The 24,628-nt window shown below is 62.7% G+C and overlaps 1 protein-coding gene and 1 long non-coding RNA gene across 7 annotated transcripts in view; one reads left to right on the top strand and one right to left on the bottom strand.

Moving 5' to 3' along the window:
• The first annotated feature begins 15 nt into the window (after positions 1–15).
• LOC131500659 (uncharacterized) lies at positions 16–4,854 on the top strand. 6 transcript variants are annotated; one of them, XR_009256404.1, is made up of 3 exons: positions 42–1,016; positions 2,269–2,388; positions 2,931–4,854. It is a non-coding gene; the product is annotated as an uncharacterized LOC131500659 (long non-coding RNA). The 6 variants fall into 6 exon arrangements; XR_009256403.1 differs by having other exon boundaries at positions 44–1,016; positions 2,269–2,316; XR_009256405.1 differs by having other exon boundaries at positions 16–595; positions 2,269–4,854.
• A 1,406-nt stretch (positions 4,855–6,260) lies between these two features.
• The window catches only part of LOC131500650 (phospholipid-transporting ATPase ABCA3), a 46,154-nt gene continuing 27,786 nt past the window's right edge, over positions 6,261–24,628 (bottom strand). Inside the window, exons 15-33 of the mRNA XM_058709932.1 lie at positions 24,377–24,531; positions 23,982–24,137; positions 23,656–23,866; positions 22,771–22,921; positions 21,222–21,320; positions 20,116–20,302; positions 19,099–19,402; positions 17,023–17,296; positions 13,398–13,602; positions 12,846–13,065; positions 12,406–12,564; positions 11,534–11,706; positions 10,951–11,079; positions 10,668–10,862; positions 8,895–9,082; positions 8,269–8,439; positions 7,800–7,990; positions 7,586–7,659; positions 6,261–7,144 (exon numbers count right to left, since the gene is read on the bottom strand). Of these exons, the coding sequence (XP_058565915.1) occupies positions 7,013–7,144; positions 7,586–7,659; positions 7,800–7,990; positions 8,269–8,439; positions 8,895–9,082; positions 10,668–10,862; positions 10,951–11,079; positions 11,534–11,706; positions 12,406–12,564; positions 12,846–13,065; positions 13,398–13,602; positions 17,023–17,296; positions 19,099–19,402; positions 20,116–20,302; positions 21,222–21,320; positions 22,771–22,921; positions 23,656–23,866; positions 23,982–24,137; positions 24,377–24,531 (3,374 nt within the window). The 3' untranslated portion in view covers positions 6,261–7,012. The remainder of the gene's footprint in view (positions 7,145–7,585; positions 7,660–7,799; positions 7,991–8,268; positions 8,440–8,894; positions 9,083–10,667; positions 10,863–10,950; positions 11,080–11,533; positions 11,707–12,405; positions 12,565–12,845; positions 13,066–13,397; positions 13,603–17,022; positions 17,297–19,098; positions 19,403–20,115; positions 20,303–21,221; positions 21,321–22,770; positions 22,922–23,655; positions 23,867–23,981; positions 24,138–24,376; positions 24,532–24,628) is intronic.

The raw sequence follows: 24,628 nt of genomic DNA, 5'->3' as shown, positions 1-24,628 counted from the left end.
CGCGAGCGAGGGGAATGTTAAAGGGCCACGGCCGTTTTTGGCGAGCCGCGTCGGCGACTCTTGCTCTAGCTCCCTTTCTGAGGAGGTGTCTGGGACTGCCAGGGGCTGGCGGCACGCCTCAGGGGGCCGGCCGATTGTGGGACCGCGGTCGGCAGGGCCGCGCCGTGGGGGCAGCCCCCGGGGCGGCGCGGAGGGGGTTAACGCAGTGGCGGCCTTGCCCCAGCCGTCGCGCGTGCGCACTGGGCAGGCGGCGGGTCTGGCGATAGCCCGGGCGCGCCACCCTTGACCCCCGTGCTTCGCACGCTGTGCGGCCGGCGGCTGGACCGAGGGCGGTGCGGGCGCTCCGGCTTCTGGCTGCGGGCCGTGGGGGGTCCCGCGGGGCTCAGGCGGCTCAGGGGCCTGAGTGGGTGCGGGGCTGGGTTCGTGCGGTTAAAAACCACGTAAGGTGGGCGGAGTGACCGTGCGGACGCCGCTGCTGCGCGGACGGAGCTCGGCCGGGTTCCGAGACTAGACGGGGGACAGTGCGACCGTCACGAACTGGGAGCTAACATCAGGGTAGAAGACAGGATGCAGAGGGGGAAGCGCCTCCGAGGAGGTGACACTGCGGCTGAGACCCGAAGGGGAGGGGGCGCCCGGCAGAGGGAATAGCCGCGCTACGGCGTTGCAAGAAGGGAGGGGAGGCCAGTGTGGCGGCTCGCAGGCCAGGCTACGAAGGTGGAGTTCAGCGGTGGTGGGGCGACGTGGAGGATGTGCAACATCCGGCGCCGAGGCTTCTTCACCCTGGCCGGTGAACAGCGCAGGCAGGGAGGCAGTCAGCCTTCTGGCAAAGCAGTGGCCCGGGCCCAGGCAGGAGGCTGGGAGAATAAAACCCGGCGCCAAAGAAGCTAGCGCTTTCGGGTTTTGTTCCCCACGGGGCCGCCAGCGTTCCCCCACCCGTGTCCGGCAAGCGGTTGTTACTGCATGACCCTTGGTGGGAGCAAGGAAGGTGCACCCCGCCCCAGACGTTGTCCGAACAGGTAGGTGCATCAAGGAAGAGAAGGGAACAGATCGAAATCGGATCTTTCTGGAGAAAGGAACCACTGTGATTTGGAGACGGACTAACCGCTAGGACAAGGACAGGGGAGTCCAGGTTGCAGCTTGGTGACCAGACGGTTGGTGCTGCAGACGCTGTCTGCACGTCATTGTTCTCTGCGCTCTGTGGTTTTCCCAGCCTGTGGATGGTGGTGCCTTTCCCTGTCCAGCCAATCTGGCCCCATCCGGAGGTTGTCAGCTGTGCCCCAACACCTTCACCCCGGGCTGGGGGGCGTCTCAGAGTCACGGACAAAAGGGAGCCCGGAAGGAGCAGCCCCCTCCTGTGTCCCTTCTGCTAAGGCACCAACACATTCCTAGGGGGGATGTGTTGGCAGGCAGGCAGTCAGTCCGGTGCAGGGGCCTCCCTTTGGATTTAGATTTGCCCTGGCGTGGTGGGGGTGCATTTAGAGCATTGAATTCTCTACTGTCATTGTCACGTCTGCCATGGCCACACACGGAGGAGTGAGTGGAACAGAGGGCAGCCCTGGCTCTCCCCTGCAGCCGTCAAGGGGCCCAGAGGGTCAGCACTGGAGACAGGGTGGCCGTGGCAGCATGTTGGAGCCCCACACATCCTGGGGCCACCATCACTGCATGCCCAGGGCCGCACCGGCACCCTAGGTGGGGAAGGAGTGGGCCAGCGACCCTACCTTGGCAAGGGTGGGAATAATCCAGCCGGGCAGCCAACCCCCGCTACTTTTTAAAAAATGAGCGGAATGCTATAGTTTGGCATGCATATAAATTTTAACACGTTTTATGTTAAATCTAAAAGCATGATTTATTCATACACATGAATTTAATCAAGTTTGTTTCTAAATATTGCTGATTTTTGTTACCAAGTGTGTTATCAGCTGTTGAGCTTTAAAATTTGAGCATCTTTTGCCGTTTTGAAGATGAACAGAATGTGTTCAGAAGAAACATAAGGAAATAAATCTGGAGGCCGCCTGCCCCCTGGCCTTCCAGGAGTTCTGGCTTCACCCTTCTTACACCCCTGTGCCAACTTACTGAGGCCCTGGGGGCTGAGGGCTGGGACGCTACGTCCTTTGGGGACCTCGGGAGGCCTTTGGCCAGGTTTGGTGGAGGGGGGTGGGGCAGGGCTCCTGGAGACTGCATTGGGCAGCCAGCCCCAGGCCTGGAGCACTATACCACAGGCATCTTTCAGGCTTTGCCAGTGTCCTGAGCCCCTCCCTTCCCTTCCAGGGTCGGGGGCCACCTGCTGGCATGTGGCACTGCTCTCCATTTGGAAACGTACCCTTGTCAAGACAGAATATTCCCTCTGCCTTCGTTTTCTGTGGGCCTCTGCAGTGCTTGCCCTTGGAGGTTGGTGACCGGGGACACGGAGAGGGTTTAGTGGTAGTCTGGATGGTGCTGGAGGTCACAGTGCGCCATCCGGGAGCCTCAAGTAGGCATTGCATCCCCGAGAAAGGACTCCTACCTACCGCTGAGAGTCCCTGCACCAAGGGCAGGGGTGGCCCGGCCAGGTAGAACAGAAGAGTGGGTGGAGTCAGGGAGGCGGTGATGGCTCGGTGGCCTTGAGGGAGGCATTAGAAGAGGAGGCCTGGGTCTCTCTGTGGAGGTGAGAGCCTGCAGCCCCTTCAGGAGCCCAGGAAGAGGCACTGGCTGGTCCTTCTCGGTGGCCAGGCTGGGCCTTAAAGGGTCAGACAGCCAGCGAGGGTCTGGAGTTGTGGGGAGCCTCTCTGGCTGCAGGCTTGTGCCTCTAAGGTGTGGGTTGTCGGGTCCTGAGACCTCTCCCATCTCCCTGCCAGCAGGTGACTCTGGACTCTCCTGGGGGTGGCTGAGCAGTGAGCTGGGGGCTTGTGCTGGTTTTCATGCCCAAAGCCCCATGTTCATTTCTGCCCCAGGGAGGTCAAGGATAGTGTGCCTGAGCCGGGGCGGTCACAGCTGGGCGCGGAGCAGTGGAGCTCGTACGCTGCATCGTTGGCGGACCTGTGGGCCGTGTCGCAGTGTCGACTGGGGCCAAGATGGCTTGGCCCTGCTCCTAGGACCTACGTTGTGCCATCCACAGCCAGCCGACTTGGGACTTCTCCAACCCTGCAGGCGTCTGATGCCAGCCTCTGTGTGGTGTAGGCCGGGCCCCAGGAGCGGGGCCTGGGCAGCCCTGTGTGTTGAGGAAGGAAGGCAGGGCCCCCGCTCCCCGGGCCCGACCCCGTAGCTTCAGCTCCTCGTGCCTGTTTGAGGACAACACCACGTGGGCCTATTAGGTGGGGATGGGACTCCAGGGCCCAGCACCCCGCTTCCTGGTGCTCTCCTGGGCGGGCTGCCGGGGTCGAGACCTCTGCCTTGTCATGCCTTCTCAGGCAGCCTCTCAACCTACCTGCCCTGAGCTCCCTCGTGCAGGGACCCCAGGGGCTTTGCTGTCCTTTGGGAAAGGGAGATAGGCTTCAGGGACTCGAACCTCCCAGGGTTTGGAGGTGGACCTGAGACGGAGTTCAAGGAAGGCACCTCGTGTCTGCAGAGTGGGATATCACACGTGGCCCGCTTGCCTCAGCTGAGGGGTGGAGTGAGCAGCCTAATCCTGACTTTGGTTTTGGGGCCACCTCTTTGCTGCAGGAGCCCCTCTGGGTCCAGATAGAGCCCAAGCTGTCTGCCCAGGAATGTCCCTTGGTGTATTGGTAAGGGCCACAGGGTCTGGGTGAGCACAGGTGGCCCTCCCTTCTCACTGACCAGTCTCTGTGGGGGCGGGGGCGGGGGGGGGGGTGTCTCAGAGGACCTGGCTGGCCTACACCATCGGTGTCGTGCTGGTTCCCAGAAGCGAGCCGAACAGCAGCTGGCATGGGGTGTCCTGCAGATGCCATCGCCAAATCTGTTGCCCTGGCTGGTGGTCTAGCCCCGGGCTGGCCTCTCGGAAACCTCCCCCCTCACCTTCAGGTTCTGGCACTATGGGTGTCCGGGCTGACTGCTCTGGGGCACCGGGACGTTGCTGTCTCTGTGGTCAAGGGACTGACTGACTTCAGCCCGGGCTCACGTGGGTCCAGGCTGGACCGGACGGGCTGGCTCCTCTCCCACCTGCGATGTGTGGTCATCCCCAGGCAGCTTGCGGCCGCCCTTGGACCAGCCTTCCGGCCTTCCTTCCAGCTGCTGGCCTTGGCTCACTCCTTCTTCTGCCCTGGTCCTGTCAGCTGCTTTGTGAGACAGGGCTGAAGGTCCCTGAGACTGAGGTGACCTTGGCTCCTCCTGGAGTCCTGGATTGAAGATCTGGATTGGCGTTTGCCCAGCAAAAAAACCTGTCCAGTTTGTTTTTCTGTGTCCCTGCGACCATAGGGTCAGGGACACCATGGGGGGCAGGGGCTGGGCCCTAGGGTAGGGTCATTTCTGCTAGCCTGTGGGTCTTCCTAAGTGAGGTGGGGTCTCGCCAGCTCAAGTGGACCACGAAGGCACACTTGTGGACCCCTTGAGGATGCGAACCTGCACACTGCAGTCGTGGTGGAGACTGGGGTCGTGTCCTGGGACCTGGCTCTTATCTGGGGTACCCGGCTAAATAAAGGATCCTGTGTCCCGGCTCCCTCTCCCTGGAGCAGCCATGTGCCTGCATTCTGTGCAACAACGTGGACGCAGAAGCACATAACATCCGGGAGCTGTGTCCTCCTCCCGTCCCCCTGCTGCTTCTGTCTGGAGCCTCAGACAGAACTTGAGGGAGGCCTGCACCTGGACAGAGCAGGCAGATGGAGGCCGGCTTCCCGAGGCCTTGTCGGCGACAACACCCAGACCACTGTCTCTGGACTTTGTACTTGACCGAGAAATAAACGCCTGTCTGGTTTCAAAGCTGCTGGGACTGGGCCTTCTGATGTGCACAGCAAGCCAGCTGCAGTCTCCATTCCGCAGGAGTGGTTTCTGGGGCCTGGGGGTGGGGTCGCCTGGCCCTGTGACCTGCTGCCTGGCATTCTTTCCCCACAGGGAAAGCAGTGGATGGGGCTCGGCCTAAGCCCTGCCCTCAGCAGGGGCTGCCCCACCCTCCCTGTGGAGCGGCCCCCTCGAACCTCTGAGTGCAGGTGTCCTGCCGAGGGGCAGTTCACGGTCTGTGTTTCGGTCAAGCCACCCCATCGGATGGGGCAGGATCTTACACAGGCTTGGTCTCGGCCCTCACGTCGGTGTCCGCCCCTCGGGAGCCCCCGACCAGGCCCACGGGGTAGGCAAGGTGCGACCTTGTCTTCTGGGTCTGCGGACACGCTGGGGAGGGGCAGGGTTCCAGCAGATGGGCCCCAGGGTCTGGGGGAGAGCGGGATGGGCTGGCGGGGATGAAGCAGGCCAGCTCTCCTGTCGGGGTGTCCGTGGTCCTTCCCCCTCTCCCCTGGGCCCGGAGCTGCGTCAGTTCAAACCAAATCAGGTGGGCTCCAGTCCCGGCTCCTTGAGCTCTACTGCTAGGTTTCCAGTAGCCCTGCAGATGACTTGGGGATGCCACGGGGACCCCAAAAGTGGTGCCCCTTCCTGCTGCTCCTGGGGTCCCTTCTCCCTAACTGCAGTTGCCAAGCTCTATGCTCCTCCCACTGCCCCCCCTCCCCCCCCCCCCCCCGCCAGGCCTGGTGTCGGGCCACAGGCCCACCTCCCAGAACACGCCTTCTGTGGGGCTCATCTTAGACCACACCGACCCCCGAATTTATTTTTTATAATGTGGAACTAAATGCTGATGGTGTAAAGAATTCCAGGGGGAACAGAAGAGCTGGAGGCCACGGGCAGCATTCACAGACCTCCAGAGGCCAGTAAAAATGCAAACGGGAAACTCCTGAAGGAGCCACAGTGATGAGCCAGGCCTTCCCTAAAACTGAATTCTGGGGGGGGGGGGAGGGTTCAAAAGGACATTTAGAAAACCGTCAAGAAATAAGAGTATAAATAAAAAGGGAGCTGATGTGGAGGAAGAATCTTCTTGAAAATGGCCTAAAACCCACAAGGGGCCCTCGAGTCAGAGCCCCGCCCGCCCCCGCCCCCCCCAGCTTCCCCCTCTGCCCCGCTGCACTCGCGCTTCCTCGTGTAGACCAAGGGTCTGTCAGGTGCCCATTTAACCTGCTTCGGCACTGGCAGGTCTGGCTTATTCCTCCAGCTCCTGGTGGTGAGTTCTGGAAGTTACCACGTACCTGGCAGAAACAAGCTCTTGCTTTTTTGTCCGTGTGAAACCTGATGTGGGAGGCCCGTGACCGGGCCCGTGACCCCCATCTCGTGTGACTCACAGACGTGGCCATGTTCCCTCCCAGACTTTATTTTCTGCAGTCACCACGCGGTAGGTGCATCCCTCCACAGACAGTCACTCGGTCCCGCCCCGGGCACCGGCCGGCCTCCGGCGGGCGGCTTCTCAGGGAGCCCGTCTCGGGACGAGGGACCGCCTTCTCCCCCGGCCCCAGCTGACTCTGGAAGACGCCGGTGGGATGGGGCCGGCCGGCTGGGCGCGGCGCCCGGGCTGTGTGGCGCAGTGACTCCCAGGACCCCCCCCCCGGGAGCCAAGGCCGCGGTGCCTCATCACAGCCAGCACCTCCGTCGTGGACGGCCACGGGCGGCTTTCCCTCCGCTCTGGGCAACCTGGCGAGCCCTGCTGCCCGCTGCCCGGCAGACTTCCCGTTTCACCCCCGGGGAGGCTCCGTGCCATGTGCGACCGTGGGGGTGTCCCGCGTGCTCTCGTCGCGAGCACTTCAGCTAATTCAGCCCCTTCCTGAGCGGCTCTCTGCCCAGAGACCCCCAGGCGTGCCCGCGCGGGCTGCTGGACCGCTCCTGGCCGGGCCCCGAGTTCCAGAGAGGGGCTTCGGCGCCTGCCTCGGACATGGACGTTTGCGTGCCGGTTCGCAGCGTGACGGCGCCGAGGCCCGGTCCCTACTGTGCCTCGATTCTCGTGTCCGTTACAGAAAATAGTGATTGGAAATAAAGGTGCAGGGTAAGATGAACCGGGAGGGAGGGGACGCCTGCCTGGGCGCCCGCCTGCCCCGCCCCTGCCGGCTCCTCAGGGCCCCTCGTCCTCAGTGGGCGGCTGCAGGTGCGCGAAGCTCAGGAACACTTGCTCCAGGGAGATCTGGCTCACAGAGTAGTCATCCACCGCGTACTTCTCCTTGGCCTTCTCCAGGACACCAAACACCTTGTGGGAGCAGAAAGGCTGCTGCCAGCAAGCCCAGGGTGGGCTCCTCGGCTGGCGTGCGAGGCCCCCAGCCACGGCAGCGGTAAGGCTCCCAGAGGTCCCAGCTCTGCCCCAGCCTGGTCCCCGGAGCACCTGCAGGGAGCAGCCAGCCCTTTGGGGAGCAGGGGGCTGTGCCGCACGGCAGGGGGCGGGGCCTCGCCCAATCTTGCCAGCTCAGAGCGTGACCCTGGGCAACATATATCCTCTTTGCGGGTCAGTTTCCTTTTTTACGCCAATTTTTTTTCTGACTTAAGTGAACCTCCAGATCTAGCGGATTTGGGGGTGAGAGCTAGAGCAGAAAGTGACTCTCCTCTTTGGAAGGAGCCTAGAGGCGCCACAGAAGGAGTCATTCCTGGAAGGGCCTTCCCCAGCCCCAGCTGTGCTGGCAGGGCCCACACTCACCTTGGCCCAGCTGAGGTCCTCCCCGGGCAGGTGGTAATGGACCATCCCTTGGTGCTCATCCTCCAGGACGCTGCCTGCACGAAGGAGACACCGTGTCCCCGAGAGGGCCGAGCTGTGGGGGCCAGGGGAGAGCCGCCCGGGACCCTGGAATCACGGCCCTCCTCCCGGGGGTCGCGGGCCCGGGACTCGGCAGGGATGAGGCACGGAGACACACCTGGGAAGGTCAGGTTCACAAACGCCTTGAACTCCTCCAGGGCCTCCTGCCGCCCTTCGCTCCGGACCTTGGCCCGCAGGGAGTAGCCGCTGCCAAACTTGCTCTTGAGGTGCTGTGGGCTGCCCAGGCACTTGAACTGGCCCTGCACCATGATGGCCAGCCGGGTGCACAAGGCCTCACATTCTTCCATGCTGGGGAGAGGGGCAGAGGTCTGACACGGGGCCGGGGGCGCCGATGCCTGCCTCCCACGTCAAAGGCTCATGCGGGCGGGCCGGTGTTGTCAGCCAGATCGAGCTGTTCCCGATTCCCGTGTTCGGAGGGTGGCCCACACAGTTAAGCCCGGGGACTTTCCTCACAGATTCTGAACCAGCTGCTGGCTGGTCGTCTGTCCACCCGGCCCCACCCAACCCACCCCTTCCACAGTCCCCATTCTGGCTCTTCCATCGACCCCTAGAGACCCCGGCTCTACCTATGGGAGGTGATGACGATGGCCTTGCCCGACTCTCGGGCCCGTGCCACGGTGTCCCAGAGCAGGCGCCGGGCCACGGGGTCCATGCCGGTGGACGGCTCGTCCAGGAAGATGACGGAAGGCTCTCCGAGCAGAGCAACGCCGGTGCTCAGCTTTCGCTTGTTGCCACCACTGGGGGCAGAGAGGGTGGGGTGAGACAAGGCTGACAGCACGGGCTCCCCATGTCCCAGCATCGGACGGGGCCCAGTGATTGCTGGGTGCCCCAGGTGAACAGGAATGAGGGCAGCATGATGCCTGCGAAGCCGACCTTGCAGTGTCAGAGGCCCCACAGAAAGCCGTGCCCAGGGTGGTCAGCATACACACCGTCTGCACTTAAGGGGGCCTGACCGGGGCCCGACGCCGCCTTACTAGTGGTCTTGCCTCCGGGCAGCGGGAACGGGCAGGGCAGCCCCATTCCACCCGGCACTGCTTGGGTCATGCCCCCCAGTCCCCTTTCAAAGCCACATCAACGGGTATGGGCTCTGGCCCCCGACCCGTTTGGCTGCCCCCCGCTTTATCGTAAGGGAGACTCCAACTCTGCCCTGGGCAGACGTGGGGCAGGGAAGGGGACCCGAGCGCAGGCACACCTGTACGTCCTGACCAGCTTGTTGGCATGAGGCTCCAGAAGCAGGCCCCGAAGCGTGTTCTCCACGCAGGCGCCTATGTGGCGCTCGGGGATGCCCCGGAGCCGGGCGTACATGACCAGCGTCTCCCGGCCCGTCATGTGGTCCAGCAGAGCGTCGAACTGGGGGCAGTAGCCGATTCGCTGCCGTACCTGGAGGCAAGACGCGGCAGGTCAGAGGGGGGTCCCCCAGGCTCCGCCCAGCAGGTGTGTCTATGGCCGGCCACGGCTCATGGCCAGCATGCTGCGCTTTGTCAGGGACACGGGATGCGCTTGGCCGGCTCGGGGAAGCGCACCTGCCACCCCACACTGATGGCGCAGAGGTGGGCCGTGGCCTAGGCGACCACGGGCGCGTGGGTGGGGTAGTGAGGACATGCGCTCGTCGCCGTGAGAGTATCTGCCGTGCGACGGCTCATCCACCCATCAGGCATGTAACGTGTCGCGGGCCTTCCTTTCTTCTCTCTCTGATGGAGGGCACGTTTGCTGGCGACACCTTTAGGGTGGCTTGTCACCCAGTCAGGTGATGCGGTGGCAGGGCTCTGAGCGGCGGGCCCCGTCCAGCAGAGCCAGGGCCCCCTGGGGCTGGCACCTTCTCCCGGACCACTGTGGCTGGCGGGGGACCGTGGATCCCAGACACGGGATTTCTTTCTCCTCGCCTTCCTGGCCATTTCTAGGCTTCCAGAACCTGTGTTCAGTCGGCCTGGGAATGCTCTCGGCCACTGCCCCGTCAGTTAGTACCTTCCCCGGAACTCAGACTGGATGTACCCAAGAGTCCCCTCCCTCCCCAGCCTGTGGGTCACATTTATGGTTTTCTCTTGCCCACGTATGTTTCTAAGCTCGCCTATTCCCTTCAGCGTGGCAAACACAGACGTTTTATGACCTGGGCCTGGCGGCTGCACAGCTCAAGCAGTGGGCTTGCGTCTCCTGTGGGCACCTGTATGTGCGGGTTCTAGGCACGGGCCTTGGTTTCTTGGTGTGTGTGCACTGCTCGTGGGCCCCAAAACACTGTGTGGGGCTTCTTGGGGTCTGGAGAGGAAGGCCTTCCTCCACACGGTGTGGGCTGTGCTCTGGGAGCAGGGCAGACCAGAAGCTCCCAGGACACGCAGTCGCCGCCAGGCACGGACTCTTCTCTGTTCCTCGCCTCGGCACACAGAACCTTCCACCCAATCCCTAGCGGTAGAGGCAGTGGGAGGGCAGCCTGGATCCTCCTCACCTGGCCCCACGTGGAGAAGTCTCCTGGGACACCCCTGCCACGGGGGGCACAGGCCTCAGTTTCTCCCCTTTACCCGGCAAGGCCCCGAGACCCAAGCCCAGGGAACACAGCATGCCCTCTGCAGAGCCGGGTCACATGCTCTCAGGGCTCACAGATCTTAGCCAGGGCTCCTCACTGAGCACCGGGCTCTACGGTGCTCTTAGCAGTGTGCTTTGGTGCTGAACTTTTACCCGGCTTTGGTGCAATGCCTGGTCTGAACAGCCCAGGGCACCACTATGATAAATCTGTGCGTACAGGCTGCAGACCGCTGTGAACTCTACGTGCCCGGGTCCAGAGAGAGGCTTCTCAGAGAGAGCCCGGACCTGGCTGCCAGCCCGGCCAGGACAAGGGGGGCGGCTCTTCTCTTCCTGTCCTGTCTCCCCCTCATTGTTTGCTTCGCTCTGGCTCCTGGTCACTGCCTTGTGAACTGTGAGCCAGAAACGAGCCCATCCCTGCTTCTAGGGTGCCCCGTCTTCCCACACCCACCTTCCCGATTTCCGAGCTGATGCTGTAGCCCCCGACAAAGGCGTCCCCAGAAGTGATGGTCTCCTCCCCGGTCAGCATTTTGAAGGTCGTGGTTTTCCCAGCTCCGTTGAAACCCAGCAAGCCGAAGCACTCTCCTTTCTGGACCGCGAGGGAGATCTTGTCCACGGCAAGCAGGGGCGTCCGCTGCTCGTATACCTGCGGGGCACGGGCACTGAGGCCTGGAGGCAGCGGCACAGGGGCGGAACCCGGGGAGTGAGGGGCGGCGGGGGGGGGGTGGGCTTACCTTGGAAAGCTCCTTGATAACCAGAGGAGTGTCCAGCAGGGACTCCAGGCTGGGGGCCAGGACCCGGTTCCTCTCGTCCACCACATCCTGGTCCTCGGGGAGTGCTGATGTCCGAGAGTACGCTTCTGTCTGATCGTTCCAGAGAAAGACCGCACCCGTGAGCTCCAGCTCAGGAGGTCCTTCTCCACGGGACACAGGATGGGGGTCTCTGAGACTGCTCATAAAGGGACTCAGGACTTTCACAAGGATGGCTGGGTGGGCCCGGGGCTGACACTGGCATTGAGGAGAGGCTGACGGCCAAGGAGAAAGGCCTGTGCAGGACGCACCGCGAAAGCCGTGACACTTGGCTGAGGGGGTGGGGGGCTGTACTGCGTGGACGCGAAGTCCATCCCAGAGGGGTCTTCATGTCAGAGCACCACCTCGCCCTGGGTTCACGTGTGTGCCCAGTGCGGTCCCGCGGGTTTTGTTTGTGGGGTGGGGTGTGTGTGGCAGACACGAGGGCCTGGACGCCTGCACCCTGCCGGGTGGCTGAGCCCCGGGCCCGTGGCGGCGGAGGCGTGGGGAGTGCCCGGGACCCACTCACCAGCGCCCGCCTCCTCCGGAAGGCACAGAGGCAGGTCTTCAGCCTCCACAGCGTGTCAGTCTCAACAAGGAAGAGCAGGCTGAGGTAGGCAAACCCGGAAGCAGCCATGGAGGTCACGAACCTGCCGACCCCCGGGGCGCTCCACGCGTAGAAGTTCTGCTGGTACCGGATGTCTGTGCGGGCGAGGGAGTGAGCGCTGAGCCCGGCCCCGGAGAGCTCTCCTGCCCCAGGTCCCGGCCTGAGCCCCTCTCTGGGCTCACGGGCACCTGCACACCAGCCCCTCGACAGAGGCCACGAAGGCCTGGGATCCATTTGTCATCCTTGTCACTGCCCCTCAGAAGCCCCGGGGACTCCCCGCGTTTTAGGGCAGTTCTACCTTGTGAGGGGTGCCCGTGACAAGTGACCGGGTCACACCCTGGCTCACTCACACGCCCCTTCCTCCCTTGGGGACGGCACTGGGATGTGAAGATGGGACACCTCCTCCCTGCCTTGCCATGGTCACAGTGGTGACAGCTACCACCGCCGAAGACAGCTCCAGGCACAGGAAGGGCCTGTGGGAGCCTGAAAGGTGGCCCCAGAAAGACGCGTCCACGTCCTAACGCCCAGAACCTGTGCGCAACCCCACTTAGGAAAAGGGTCTTTGCAGGTGTAGCTTAGGGCCCTGAATCCAACGCCAGGCGTCCTTACAAGAGAAAGGCAGAGGAAGATTTGAGATACAGAGACACTGGGCGGTGGCCCCGTGAAGGCAGGCGCGCAGCCCGGAGGCAGCGCACAGGACTGCGGGAGCCCGGGCTGTCTTGCGGAAGGAGCCCCTCCGTGGGAACAAGCCAGGCAGGAGTGGGGAGGGGCGGCCGCGGGGCCCGGACACTCACTGTATTTCCGGCAGTAGTGTGCCGCGACCTCCGATGAGGTGCAGTATCGCCTCATCTCAAAGTTCTCGTGGAAGCTGCTGACGGCCATCCCCAGACAGTGGTTGGGCAGCACCAGGAACACGTGGTCCAGGGTTCTGGAAAGCTCTTCTAACTTCACCGCTGTGGGGAAGGGCACAGATGAGTGGGCGCTGAGGGATGCAGGACACCCGCCCCCAGGACAGGCCCGCAGATCCGGAGGGTGTGCGGGCTGGGTGCCCAGCTGGGTGAAGCCCCCTCCTCCTTGGCCCGCTCCCCCCCTGCCGAAACCGCCAGGCAGAGCCGCTGGCTGCCGGCCCAGTGGGACCACCTTTGGCAGAAGGGCCTGAGTATGGCCTGGCCCAGTGGCCACACTGGTGCCACCTGGCCCCCGGGCACCTGGGGGGTCGTCTCCAGGCTCCCACCTGGGATGCGCATGATGGTGACCACGAGGAAGGTGGCTATGCCCGACAGGATGTTGAATATGGTCAGCCTCGTGTAGGCAGCGGCCGCTCCCGAGAAGAAGAAGTTCATCAGGTACATGAGGGGGATGATGGCCCAGCCGTAGAGCATGAGCAGCAGGAGGGCGTCGGCCATGTGGCCGTCGTGCGTGAAGGCGTGCACGTCAAAGGCCTTGAACACCACCTGCGGCAGCACAGAGATAGGCGGTGCCTGGGGGCCCTGTCTCCAGGGTGGCTTTCAGCCCCGGGACCACCCCCCCCCCCCCGATGATACCCCCCCTTCTCCCCTTTGCCGTTGGAGCGGTCACCAGGGCGCCCCGCGCCCGGACCTTGCCCGCCACAGTGGGATGAAGGCTGGGGGTGCAGACACAGGTGAGGGGTGCTGCCGGCGGGGTTCCCAGCCAGCGTCCCAGAACTGGGGCTGAGCTGCCAGCGCGGACCTGTGGTCTGCGCAGGAGCGCCAAGGCAGGGCCCCGGGACATGCAGGGGAGGGTCTCCGCACCGCACAGCCCTCACCAGCAGCAGCAGACTGGGGACAAGGAAGGACATGAGGTCCCACAGCAGAGCGGAGAGCCAGAAAGTAGCCACGTGGACACCGCTCACAAACTGGACGTGCTTGGCCTGGACGGCCCTCTCGCTGACTGCCAGGATGGAGAACGTGCTGGCCAGGAACGCCATGGCGAAGAGCAAGTTGAGGGCAATGTCAAATCCCTTCCGGCTCCTGCGCAGCGGTGGGGACAGGGCAGGTCAGGGACTGAGCACAGTGAGTCCGGCCAGCATCCATCCAAAGCATGCGATGGAGGGGCCAGGCAGTAAAGGTTCTTAAGAGGGAATGCTGGGGGCGCCTGGGTGGCGCAGTCGGTTAAGCGTCCGACTTCAGCCAGGTCACGATCTCGCGGTCCGTGAGTTCGAGCCCCGCGTCGGGCTCTGGGCCGATGGCTCAGAGCCTGGAGCCTGTTTCCGATTCTGTGTCTCCCTCTCTCTCTGCCCCTCCCCCGTTCATGCTCTGTCTCTCTCTGTCCCAAAAATAAATAAATAAATAAGAGGGAATGCTGGAGCTGGGGGGGGGGGGCGGCGTGTCTCTGAGCCAGGAAAACCCCTCCCTGCCAGAACAGCTCCTCCTCTGGGCTTCCTGCCCCCAGTGATGGACATACCACTCTCCCAGTCGCCTTCAAGCTGTCCCTGCATCCCCCACGTCCTCCAGACACTCAGGTGATGGCCCCACCGTCGCTGCCTTTCCCACATCTCCTGAGGACCCCCTGCCTGGCTGGCCCTGCCCTTGGCGGACCCCATCGGCATCTGCATGGCTGCAGTGGTTCATTCCCACCCCCCCACCCCCATTCAGGTGCATTCTGCATTAGGTTGCCAGCAACACCTTCCAGAAACCACCACTGATGGCATTACTCTGTTGCTCAGAAACCTCCTGGCTGTCTCAATAAGCAGGGCTTCAACACATGGATGTTATTTGGCCAAAAAAAAAGAGGGAATTAAGTATCCACACTACAACGTGGATAAGCCCCTGAAAAGTGAGAACAGCCGGTCACAAAAGGCCTCTTATTAGATGATTCCATTCACACGAAACGTCCAGTACAGGCAAATCCATGGAGACAGGAAGAGAGTGGAGGCTGTTTGCAAAAGGAGACAGGGGTGGGGGGGGGGGGCAAGTGGCTGCTGGCGTCCCGGGGCTCCTTCAGGGTGTGATGGCCACGCAGTAAGATTGTACTGTGGTCCAAGAGGCACATGAAAAGGTGCACAGCATCACTAACCACCAGGGAAATGCAAACCAAAGCCATAAGGAGAGATGCCCTCTCCCCGGTCAGAATGGCCAGCATCACCCAAGACAGAATGTGCTGGTGTGGATGCGGGAGAGGGGGCCCCTCGTGCCCTGCTGGCGGGCATGCAAGCTGGAGCAGCTACTCTGAAGAGCAGTGGGCAGGCTCCTCAGAAAGTTAAAAATAGGGGGCGCCTGGTTAAGTGTCCGACATTGACACAGGTCATGATCTCACAGTTCATGGGTTTGAGCCCCGCATTGGGCTCTGTGCTGACGGTTCAGAGCCTGCGGCTTGCTTCAGATTCTGTGACTCCCTCTCTCTCTGCCCCTCTCCCGCTCTCTTTCTCTCTCTCTCAAAAATAAACAATACAAAAATATGTATATTACAAAAACAACAGTTAAAAACAGAACCACCCTATGACCCAGCAACTGCACTTATGGGTGGTTATCCAAAGAAAATGAAGCCTCAGGGTGCCTGGGTGGCTCAGTTGGTTGGGCGTCTGACTCGATTTTGGCTCAGGTCATGTTCCTAGGGCCATGTGATCGAGCCCCACATTGTGCTCTGCACTGAGAGTGAGCCTGCTTAGGGTTCTCTCTCCCTCTCTCTTTCTCTCTCTCTCTGCCTCTGCCCCACTCCCTCACTCGTGCACCCTCTCTAAAATTAAAAAAAAACACACAATGAAGAAACCTCCCCCTCCCCATGTTCATAGCAGTGTTATTTACAACAGCCAAAGCAGAAACAACAGCATGTCCATCGACAGGTGAGTGGAGAGAGAGACTGTACTAACATACACAATAGAGTATTTTCCAGCCACAACAGAGAAGGAGAACCTGCCGTGTGTGACAATGTGGATGGGCCTGGAGGGCACCGTGCTGAATTAACTAAGTCAGACAGAGAAAGGCGACTACCATAAGATCTCACTTACACACGGAATCTGCAAACGAAACAAAAAGGAACTCACAGATACAGAGAACAGACTGGTGCTTGCCAGGGGGTGGGCAAAGCAGGTGAAGGGCGTCAACTAGCTTCCAGTCATAAAATAAGTGAGTCCTGGGGATGCCACGTCGGGCACGGTGACTACAGTTAAGGTTAACCCGATACTGGGTTGCTCATTTGAAAGTTGCTCAGATAGGATCTTAAAACTTCTCACCACAAGGGAAAAAACTTGTAACTATGTGTGATGAGGGTGATAAGGGGCGTGAACCAGACTCTCTGGGGTCATCCTTTCACGATGCATCTGGAACTAAAACAACTGGGACAATTCTATCAGATTCGGGGCTGGCCCCGCCCTGTGAGTACTAACAACCACTCCAGTGCACGTCACAACAGGTGACCTCCGTCTCCTAAAGCTGCTGAGACAGAACCAAAGTTCCTGCTGCCCCGACCTTAGCTGACCTGGGGGTCTCCTCACACAGAGCCCACCGGGAGGGAGCTGCCAACTTCCTGATGCCCCCGGCACAGTCCCCCACCCCACCTGTGGCCGCTGACCACCCCGCCCAGGTCTGAGGGCCCCGCAGGCCTGTGTCCCCGGGGCCCAAGCAGAGCGGAGGCCCCTCCCCAGGGCTGTGCGGCCTTCAGACCACCAGTCCGACCCGCCACGAGTGTTCATCCGTGTGCCCCCCTGTCCCCGGCAGGACAAGGAGGGCACAGAGCAGCTGCTGTGTCTCTGCTTTCAGGGTAGAGACAGGAGGTAGCAGAGGGGGACGAAGACATCGCAAGGCCCAGAGCAGTCCGGTGTGTGGGGGGAGTGGGGATAAGGCTGCCCCTCCCCGTTAATTAATCGCCCCACATGGAGTCACTGATCTTGTTCTGAAACTGATTTTCTTGGCCTCTTCTGGACGCTCTGGGGCTTAGGGGCGTTTAGGGGGCTCTGTGACCAGCATGGGGGAGAGTCCCACACATACCAGAGCATGACAAGGCCTGAGAAGAGAGAGGCCCACAGGGCCCCCTGATTTGAGGCCACCTTGGGCAGCGATACCTGACTTCGCTGTGTTCTGTATTCTGGTTCACACACATAGGCACTGCCCCGGGCACAAGCGTGTGCCGGGACCCCCGGGGACAATGGCCAGCAGGAGCCGGGTGCAGATTAGGGAAGAGGGCACGGCTGTGCTCTGAGGCCTCAGGAGTCCCCCCTTGGATACTTCAGTATGTGGGATAGGGCCTCCCCAGCTAATCTGCTGTCTGAGGAGACAGTGAATACGCAGGGCTGGGGAAGACGTGGGGCAGAGGTTCCCTGGCCCAAACCCAGAAGCTTCCTGAAGGCACAAACTGTGCTTCATCCACCTACGTGGCCCTTGGTGGCCCTGGCGGTGCCCAGTGTGAGGCCCTGATGGGTGGGGGCAGGGCCCTGGCAGGGGCAGTGCACCTACTCGTTGAACTGGTCCTTGGCGGCCTGCAGGGCGCTCCGGGGCTGGGGGTAGTTGGAGACCACGATGGAGGCCTGGGGGCCGCACAGCAGCTTGAACAGAAGGTTGTCGACGACAGCCAGTGCGGTGGCTGGGGAGTGGTACGCCTGGTTGTTGAACAGGGCAGTGACGACCGTCCGCTCGCCGACGTCTCTGAAGGACACGGCCACCAGGCACCGCTCGTTGAAGCCACCTCCCTCCACCGAAGCCCTGAAAACCAGGAACTCCTCCAGGTCACCTGGGGGGCGACAGAGGGTCAGGAGAGGACGACGGCCCCTGGGGCACGTGCCCGAGGTGCCCACTCTGAGGAGCTCAGAGGCCTGGAGGGGCCGTGGCAAGGAAACACCACCTTCTACTCTCGCGGAGCCCACGGGCCGGGGGGCCATGTCATGGGAGCGGCGGGGCCTGGGGGAACGGGCACCCCGGGGCCACAGGAGGCCAAGTGGGAGGGCCACACTCCTTCTTGCCTCCCCCCCAAATGCCTCCCGAGACTAAAGGGAGGCAGCCCTGGACCAGGGCCGGTGGGGCAAGGGGGAGGCCACTCCGGAGAGGGAGAGGCTCTATGAGGAGGCCTGTGACCTCCTGTGGGGCGGCTGGGCGAGCCAGCGGGTAGGGGGCTGCCCTCGAGGGGCGAGATTAGACAGGACCTCCGCCTGTTTCTCTGGTTTTCCAGTTTTTATGGAATGAGTAAGTAACCTTTCGTAATCAGGAGAAAAAGGTGGTCTTTAAAAAGAGTGGCCTGAGGGAGTGGGGCCCAGGGAGAAGGAGGATTCCCTCCTCACCAGCAAGAACCCCGGCAAACCCCACTGCATGTGCCGGACCCTCCGGGCATTCGAGGAGCCAGGACCCGCCCCAGCCCTGCTTTGCTCCGTGGTAGAGACGTGGGGACAGGGGTTCAGACAGGGGTGCTGGGGTCTACCCTATGCTCGCTGGCGGCTGCCCGGCCCAGCATCACGTGCACCTACACACGCCCTCACTGCCCTGGCCTGTAAACAGGGTCAAGAGAGAGGACGTCTGCCTTGCAGGGCCTAGGGTCAGCGAGGGGCAGGGACGTGTCCGGGAGCCCTGACGTTAAGAGTGACAGAGGCTCTGCCAATGGGGCCGCAGCTGCCGTTACAGAAGAAAAAGTATCCGATGGCCTTAAAAGCAGTGAAACAAGACCGCGCGGCGAGGCGGACAAAGCCGGAAGGTTGCACGCTCGACAAGGGAATGGACACTTTGGTCTTCCAGAAGGACTCAGGCCAGGGGCATCTGAGGCCATGTCCCGAACCCCCCAGAGCCACCGTGTGCCACGAGATGCCCAGAATCTTTGGGCCAGGCTGGGGGACAGCCGGCAAACGTGGCGGAGGGCACACGGAGGTGACGGGATGTCTCCTGAGGCCTAACCAGGGTCACAGGGGTGGTCAGGGCCACACTGAGACTCGGGGCAGAAGCGGGCACGGGAAGGCGGGCTGGTTCCGGTTCCGGGACGCAGAGGCATCCAGCCTTCCCCTAAACCAGAGCCTGCTTCCTGAGTCTCTGGGCTGTGGTCCAGCAGGGGGAGGGAGCAGCAAGCCAAGGCCACCTTCCCCCACGTCTGGCCCATCTGACCCGAGCTCGAGGCCTGCTCTGAACCCAGGGCCGCGTCTGACTGCCAGGGCCAGGGACGCAGGTGCTTCGGTCTGAGGTGCTGGACGACAGCACCATGTTACCTCAGTGCGTGCTGTGACCAGCCCGGCAAATGAAGGGCAATGGTGACACCACGGTGGTTTCATGTTTCACCTCTGATGCCGACACAGACCTAAGTGGCCCCCCGTCCTGGGTCCTGGGCAAACCTTAGTCCCAGATGCTGCCTGTGCCTTCCTGACTCAGGCAACGGCCTTCCCCCTAGTGGTGATGTCTGGAGGCAGTTGTGGTTGTCACGACGACGGGGTGGGGAGAGGGGGACGCAATGCCAGGGATGCTTCTCAACATCCCAGGGTGCGCGGACAGGGAGGAGACAACGCCCCAAATGCCCACGGCACCTGCGCTGAGAAGCTGGGCTCCGGGCCCGGCCCTTACCCAGCACCTCCCGCGGCTCCTGGCCCTCGGCCTGCAGCATGGCCTTCAGCTGCTCCGACAGCTGCCGGTCCAGCCGGGAAGCCCCGGGGACAGCAAAGGGCACGACAGTTCTGCCGTACGCGCCCAGGGTCAGCTCCAGCATGGGGTCATCAAAGGTCTCCGAGGAGTAGTTGACGGCCAGGAGGGCCAGGGTGACGCACGTCAGAGGGACCAGGACCTGGGCCACCACCATCTTCCACTCGCGCAAGCTGTACACGGCCTTCTTCAGGAACATGGCCCAGAACTGCTGGCAGTGGAGGGCGAGCTGTGGCAGAGGGGACGGGCTGTCACGGTGCCCTGCGGGGCCAGCAGCGCACCCCTGCCCCCTACCCTCAGCCGCAGGCACGGTCCCAGCACACGCCTGGTGGCCTCCAACCAATGCGTGCGCCCCGAGGCCCCAGGGTTCCTTGCAAAGCTCCTCCTTCGGTATCACGGGAGACGAGCACATCCGTGTCCCTGCGTGTCCCCACAAGGGCCTCGGGGGGGGTCCCACCGCACTGGGGGAGCCAAGGCCTCTGCCTTTCCCCCGATCTTGGCAGGGGACCCCGTCTGCGCTCACACGGGAGCCCTCCGAGCGTGGGGACCCCTCCGGGGTCAGACTCCTGCTCTGCCACGAACCGGCCAGGCCACCGTGACCCAGAGTCTGCTTTTCTGTCTGTAAGATGGCACGGCGCTGCCCTTTACGGAGCGAACACCAGGCTTTCGGCAAAGCGCTCGGTAAACAGGGCAGAGCCAGCGGCAGATGCAATGATGGCTTATCTGTGCGCGGCCCACTTAGAGCCAAACGCTGTTACGGTCGCCGGATTAGAACGTGCTGGGTTTTCCTTCTCCCTGCTGTGACCGCAGGAGCTATCATCTGGCCTCTTCCCAGCGAACTGACCCTCCAGGAGCCCTCATCTGTCCCCCTGGATGCCAACACGTGGGGCTCAGGGGTCTCCCAGCCTTCCCGCACCGGCCGGCCCAGCCCTCGGCGCTCACCCCAGTGTTGAGCTTGGCAGTGGTGCACTCGTCCTCGATCAGGGAGCCAATGCCGTCGGTCGGGTCCATGGCCCCGCACAGGTGGCTGTCCACTGCCCAGTCGCTCGCCCGCCTCTCGTGCTGGTATTGCAGGGCAGGGAGCTGGACGGCCTGGATGTCCATGCTGGTGTCCACCAGTTTGCCCACACTGTGCCAAGACACAGGAGGCCCGGTCACCGCTCAGCTCCCCGCGGGGGCCGTCAGGGAGGGAGGAGGAGGGGCACGCTGTTAGCTCTGCTGGCTGTGGTTCGTCTCCTCACGTGCCCATCACCAGATGCCATCAGAACACCAGACGCAGAGTCCACGAGGGACAGATAACCGGACAAGACCCCTACCCACAAGGACCGCGGTCTCCCTGGGAGATGGGCCAAAGCCCCAGGGACGGGGGGGGGGGTACTGGGGGCATGATGGAGGCCCCGGGAGTGTAGCTGTGCCAGCACTGGGCGCCATGGGTCCGGGCGCCCGGGGCCGAGCTGGGACCAACGGGCAGGTGCGAGTGCTCCGGGAGGAGCCGCCCAGGAATGGCTCAGCGGGGACGGGTGTGCGTGGGGGGAGTGCAGGCAGCGGCCGGGTGGGCGGTGGGGCCGCGTGGACACCCGTGAGCCACCTGATATGTGCACACCGCACACACACTCACTGTTCTGCCTCCTCGCTAGGTCCCGGGATCCTCAGAGAAAAACATGTACCTCACACGTACTTTTGTTCCTTCCAGTCCCTAGCACTCCATCTGCCAAACAGGCACTCGAAGAAAATCTGGTGAACACCTTCGCCGCCCCGGGCAGCCCCTGCTGCCCGCAGTTCTGGGGGCCTGCCTGTCGGGCCCGCATGGTGAACAGTGGCTGCCGGGCCACCCGCACCCTCCCCATGAAGGGGGGTGGGGTGGAAGTTTCCGGAGATCGGAGTTCAGCTGCCCTCTGCCTTCTGAGTGTCCTGGGGAGTTGGGGCCCCGCCCACGCCGGCGCGCCCCCCTCAGGTCGGGGTTGGATCTGACAGTCAGGGGGCTGCTTCACCGGCACGCTGTCGACAAGCATCGGTGCCTAGACTGATGGACGCCCGCGTTTACTGACCGGAGGAAGACCTCCTCCATGGTGGTGACCGAGGCCCCGAAGCTGGCGATCCCCAGCTCCTTCTGCTGCTTCTCCAGTTTGGCAAACAGACTTTCGAACCTGGAAGCAAGACCTCGAGTGAAGAGCTGCCTCTCAGTGACTTTGGAGGCAACTTATTCCTCCACGTGGCCCGGGGCAGGGCAGAGCGGCCTTGGCGCCTGGAAAAGCTGCCTGGAAAACCGGGAGTTGGGTTTGTTTCCCCCTCTTTTTCCCTACGTGACATTTTTTTTTAAGAGAGAGAGCATACATGTGCAAGCTGGGGACGGGGGCAGAGAGAAAGAGGGAGACAGAATCTTAAGCAGGCTCCACTCTCAGTGGATCCCACGAGCCCGGGGTCATGGACTGAGCGGAAATCAGGAGTCAGATGCTCAACTGACTGAGACACCCAGGCGCCCCCACCACATGACCTTCTGCCGTGAGTACTTAGGCCTGAGATACTGTTTGGTAGTAAACATCCACGTGAAATCACAAAACCAAAAAACCAAAAAACCTGGAGGATATTCATTCGATTGCGGGGTAGCGCTTTCTAAGGAAAAAATCACAGAGGAAAAGATAGGACCCGTTAAATGTAAAGTACCTGCGTGGGGAAAAAGGTCCCACAAAATCAGTCAACGACCAAATGGAAAAAATTGCAGCAAACATGGTTGATATCGCTCCATAAAATGCTCTGACTGATACACGAGCGAGAGACAGGAACACACGATATCCAGAGAAAGCCGTGTGAGCGGCGGCAAGACCGACCTCCTGTTAGCAGGAGCGGAAGGAAAACAAAATGCCACTTCAGCCACTGGCTACGCAAATATTTAAAAAAGAACTTCATCAAAGCTGGCAAGCGAGCGTGGTGTAAAATGGACACTGTCCCGTCCTGCTGACGGGGAAGTCACATACATCACCTCCGCGGGAGGAACTTGGTACCCTTTGCCCCTCCTGAGGGGGTCACTGGAGATTTAGACCAAGAGTTTTCTAGAAGGATGTCTCCTGGCGTATTCTTGGGGGGAAACCAGGAGTGCGTGGTGCTGGAACAGATGTCGATGAAGTCACGGTGTGACGGAGTGGGGGAACCCAAAACCACACCATTGATCGGGCTCGTAGCAACGTTAAACAGACTTTAAAGATTTATACCCCAAAGTTTCTGAACATGAATCGAGGGTTGGGTTCTTATCCCCCACACCAGAACCTGCTCTGTTCACAAGGCTTCGGCACGTGACTCACAGCGTGAGACAAAGAAGACACACACATTCACGATTCCACGAGGAGCTCATGGGCGCTGTGCGTGGGCGAACCTGGGGGGAGGGGCTGGCCGTGTGCCGAGAGCGACGGCAGACACTCTCCACCCAGGGAGGGTTCCCAGTTCCACTGCACTGGTTCTCCACCTGCTGTCACAGCTGTGGGCTTGGGAGCCCTGCTGGCCAAGCCTGACAGGCAGGCGCGGGGGACCCTACGCATGGAGCCTCCGAGGCGCACTGAGCCCCGTTCTCAGGGCCATGCCTGCGCCCCCGGGGACGTGTACCTGTGGGTGCTCTCCTTGGGCAGGATGAAGGACAGCTCTGCACCGGCTCTGCTCTCCAGCGTGGCGCTGGGGACGTGGTGGCGCACCAGCCGGGAGATGGCCTCGGGGTCACAGTGGGGCTCCTTCACCAGCGTCATGTGGTAGCCTGCACCTGCAACACCGAGGAGCCCCCCCGGGACGCCGTGTCCCACTTCTGCCGTCCCTCCAGGCCCTCGGCTCGTGACCAGGACGGGTCGTGGGAAAGAGGCCGGAAAGCGGGGACGGCAGCACTGGAGCGGATGCACCTGGACCCCTCGGTGCCACCCTCAGGGCTTTTCTCCCAGTCCCTTGCGGGGCGCAGACGCTGGGGGACCCGGGAGCGCTGCCGCTAAGAACGTGAGGCCCAAGCTGGGCTCTGCAGTCCACTCTCAGGCTGCGGCAGGAACCGTCCCCAAGACCTGCCCTCTCTGTTTTCTCCACAAGGGAGCCCCGGACAACGGTGGCCCCGAGGGTGACCACGTCCGGTCGCCATCCGCCGGGCAGGGCTGTGCGCCGGCCAAGGGACTGGGGAAGGGAGGTGCACAAGTCCCGGGGTGTCTGAGGAGGGGAGCTCGTCTGCTGGTGGGATGTGGGTGGGCCTGGGGCGTCGGACCATGAGCTGCCTTCGAGGAAGCCACGCTCACATGGCAAACGCAGCCCTGGACTGTGCCACAGGCCGCGCGCCTCCACGGTAGCCAGTGTGGCCTCTGCAAGGGCACCGCTGGTCTCGGCAGCCTTGGCTGACGCTTGGCTGCCCCTTCCCGGTCACGGCGGGACGTCGTCCTAACCCAGTCAAGACTGCTCCCGCGCCCCCTCCTCCCTTCCCGGCCCCGGGCCCAGCCGCGGGGCCCCGCCCGCCCCGCTCACCGTACTTCTGCTTGAGGAACAGCGAGGACCCGCAGCACTGAAGCTCCCCCTTGGCCATGATGGCCACGCGGTCGCCCAGCAGGTCGGCCTCGTCCATGAAGTGCGTGGTGAGCAGCACGGTGCGCTGGCTCTTGTGCTGCTGCAGCAGGTCCCAGATGGCCCTCCTGGAGACGGCGTCCATGCCCGAGGTGGGCTCGTCCAGCATCAGCACCTGCGGGCCGGGCCGAGGAGCCGGTGGCGGGGTGGCGGGGTGGCGGGGTGGCGGCGGCTCCCCGCGGGCGCCCGCTGTGCTGGGCGCCCCGCCCCGGGGCCTCCCGCCCGCCTACCTTGGAGCCCGCGATGAGGGCGATGCCGATGGACAGCTTGCGCCTCAGGCCCCCGCTCAGGCACCTGCTCAGGGAGTCCCGCTTGTCCTCCAGGCTGAGGGCGTGCAGCATCCGCTGGACCTCTTCGGGGCACTTGAGGCGGGACAGGCCCTTCAGCTGAGACAGCGGGGGGCAGGGACGTCGGGCAGGGGCTCCCGGCCTTGGCGCCCCCTCCTTCCCTCCGTGCGTTGCGCCGTGTGCCCTGACTTCCCTCCTCGCCGCCCCGCTGCAGGTCTGCGAATGGCTGCTCCAGGTGGGTTCTATTTGCTGGGAAGCTGGGGGTTCACGCCTTGGGGCCCAAGCTCGCAGACAAGGAAACCACCACGCGACCTAAGCGCACTCAGTGGCCAGCTCACCTGTGCGTAGAAGTACAGGTGTTCTGCGACGGTCAGGTTGTCAAACAGGATGTCGTGCTGCGGGCACAGGCCCAAGCTCTTGCGGATCTGAACCATGTCCTGTGAAATCTCGTACCCGTTGATATACGCCCGGCCGCTGGTTGGGGGAAAGAGACCTAGGGCCAAGCAGAAGACCCGGAGGCCGAAGTTCAGCGGGAACACCGGACCCTCTCCCCACCCCCCGTCAGCACGAGGTGTGACCCTTCTCTGGCC

The sequence above is a fragment of the Neofelis nebulosa genome, chromosome 18, assembly GCF_028018385.1.
Source record: "Neofelis nebulosa isolate mNeoNeb1 chromosome 18, mNeoNeb1.pri, whole genome shotgun sequence".
In the NCBI taxonomy this organism is placed as follows: Eukaryota; Metazoa; Chordata; class Mammalia; order Carnivora; family Felidae; genus Neofelis; species Neofelis nebulosa.
This window is presented reverse-complemented; position numbering and strand designations above follow the sequence as displayed.